The 2820-nt window shown below is 41.5% G+C and overlaps 1 protein-coding gene across 2 annotated transcripts in view; it reads right to left on the reverse strand.

The window, feature by feature from the left end:
• The window catches only part of cstf1 (cleavage stimulation factor, 3' pre-RNA, subunit 1), a 10687-nt gene extending 8914 nt beyond the window's left edge, over window positions 1-1773 (reverse strand). The window contains exons 1-2 of one of the 2 annotated variants that reach the window (XM_037678551.1): window positions 1707-1773; window positions 1221-1420 (exon numbers count right to left, since the gene is read on the reverse strand). In XM_037678551.1, the coding sequence (XP_037534479.1) occupies window positions 1221-1389 (169 nt within the window). In that variant the 5' untranslated portion in view covers window positions 1390-1420; window positions 1707-1773. Of the gene's footprint in view, window positions 1-1220; window positions 1452-1706 lie in introns of both variants that reach the window. The other variant, XM_037678552.1, reaches the window with a different exon arrangement.
• Window positions 1774-2820: the final 1047 nt, after the last annotated feature.

A 2820-nucleotide genomic window follows, 5' to 3' on the forward strand; every position in this document is an offset into this window, starting at 1 on the left:
AAAGATTCAGAGAATCTGGAACAATCGCTGTGCGTAAGGGTCAAGGCTGTAAAACTCTACTGGATGCTCGTGATCTCCGGGCCCTTAAACGTCACACCAATTTTGCTGACCCTGAGAAGGTACTATTTAAGAGACTGAGCTGAAAACAGCACCTCAGACTGAGGAAGTCTCTTGGATGAGAGACGAAACGTTTCTAGATTTTTTTGCTTTGTTTTGTTTTTTTGAATGTCCAGAGGACCAGATTGAACTTTTTTGGATTTTTCTACCTGGATTATTGAGCATGCATCAGGAGACACAGTTTATGGTTTATAAACTATTACAGTTCAGAAGAGATTTTGTGCAAACTTGCACAGGTTCTGAAATTTTGTTAAATATTTACTAAACATGAATCAATATGATTAAGACTGTAAAGTCTGTATATTTCATATTAGGTTAAGTTTTGAAAATATAACAAATGTTAGAGTGATATGGTAAAAAAAACTGTAAAGTCTGTATTTTATTTTGAGTTGAAGTTTAATATACTGTGGTAGACTGAAGTCTGTTTACTTTTGTATTTATATATTTTGAATTATTTGTCTGGGATGGACTGCAGAAGCCTCCATCAGCTTTTTATGTGGACCAAACTCCCAGAAAACTGCCAGACCGCTCTGACGGAGTTCCTTTACATCAAGGCTTGCTGCGGCCTTAAAATTAATTCATGACATTTTTATATTCCGTTATACTTTAGTCTAGCTTTTAATCAAAGCTTGCTTTGAATTCTTATTTTTAATATGCTATTTCTTTGAGTATCTGTAATTTTACATTTTCATTTTTTCTGTAGGTTCTCACTGTTTGTTTTGCACTTTGTCAAAATGTTTTTAATTATTTGTGACGTTTGTCTTGTTGTTGAAATGTGCTATAGAAATAAAGCTGCTTTGCCAAATCTCTCATGATTTTGTGAAATTATTTGATAAACCACCAACTAGTTGCAGCTCAGTGAGACGGGAGTGAGAACAAGTTTAACCCGTCTCTGAGCCTTGAGAACATCACAAACCTTCAAACCAGCTCACCCATCTCACCAGGTTCTGTCAGGTCCTCTGGACCCATTCTGTTGTTCAATACTTGTTCAGTCTGAAGATTCTGGAGACTGAAGGTCTTTACACTTCAGAGGATGGTCCAGAGGACCTGACTGAGCCTGGTTAGGTGCAGATACCTGACTGCAGCATGAGGACGCTTCTTACCCATCTTGGCCAGCTGCATGAGCTGCTCGGATGGAGACACCACGCTCTGTGGCTTCACCTCGTTCATGAGGCTGTTGGCGATGCTGGTGTATCCGTCATAGAGCAGCTGACTGATGATGAGCTTGTACAGGTGCTGTCGGTCCTTCAGGGTCGGTTTGGGCCGGAACATGATGAAGCTGGCTCACTGCGATACAACTGGGCTGGAAGCGAACACACCACACGAGATCTTACCTTCAAACGACAGAGATGTTAGTTTACTTCAAGTTAATGCTAACTCTGAGAACAGACGGGAACCTGGATGAAACTGCAGCCGTGTAGCTAACACCGTTAGCTCTGACCGAACAAAACCAGCCATGAATTAAATCCAGAACGTTTCACTAAGTGAGCCCGCGTCTCCGGACTCGTTGGTACACACTCCACTAACTAATATGTCACGTTTACACAGTTTCTGCCGTTTTATTCATGAAAACATGGAAAATATCTAACCTTCTGTAGTTCAATGGCACTCCTGAACGTTAACTCGCGTTGCGTTAAACGTAACGTAGCGCCGCTCATTCTTCTTCTTGAGTTGCGTTAGGCGGCAGTTCTTCTTCTTCTTGAGTTGCGTTAGGCGGCAGTTACCAAACTAGTGTCCAGGTGATGACCGCCACCACGCGGCCGGAGGGAGGAACGGCAGCTCAAACTGGGAAAGATTTGATCTGCCCGGCCGATGGGTGACTCTGTTGTCCCCAGGTGAGAGTGAGAGAGTGGATGGTTGTTTGTCTCCATGTGTCCCCCTGTGATGGACTGAGACCTATCCAGGTGTCCCCTGCCTCTCGTTCATTCAACCTTTATTTAAACAAGTTTGTCTCATTTAGTCACAAGGACTCATTTTCAAGAGACCTGTTTGAAACAAAACCACAGGTAAGGTGCATACAACAATAAACAACAATAAAACGCCGGTGCCTGCTGGATATGAGCAACAGAGACCCTCATGACCCAAAAAGGAAGAAGCGGGAAAAGATAATGGTTGATTACGATAATAGCAATAATATAAAACGTTATTGTCATTCAAAATTGTGCAGTGCACCACGCAAAATTGAAAGACATTTTTAATTTCTCCACAGCAGTACATGAATTTGGTGTTTAGGGATGATGTCTGTGTGAGATCTGTGTGTGTTTTTTCTACCGTGGTCATTTCATTCGTGACCTGAGTTCAGCAGTTTGACAGAACCTGATGGTTCTGGTCCTCAGGCTGCGGTACCTCCTGCCAGAGGTCAACAGAGCAAACAGGCCATATTGTGGGTAGGGGTTGAACCACTACATCATTTTTAAACTCAACATTAACATAATAAAACCCGAGTAGAACTCGAGTAGTTGATAACGTCATAGGATCTAAAGATACAAAAATAAATAAAACCGCAAAAAAGGTCATTATTTACCAAAAAAGACCAACAAAACATTGGGAGCATATATCATGCTCCTACCATTTATCATACTGCAAATAAGTCGCAGGAAAAACTAAACTATTGGTTATTATTATTAAAATGCAAAAGTAAAAGAAACGTGCGGCACGTCAAAAACAAAACTAAAAACAGAGGGGGGGTCGACCACCGCCAGC

This window comes from Nematolebias whitei, chromosome 7 (genome assembly GCF_014905685.2).
Source record: "Nematolebias whitei isolate Nwh7 chromosome 7, NemWhi1, whole genome shotgun sequence".
NCBI lineage: Eukaryota > Metazoa > Chordata > Actinopteri > Cyprinodontiformes > Rivulidae > Nematolebias > Nematolebias whitei.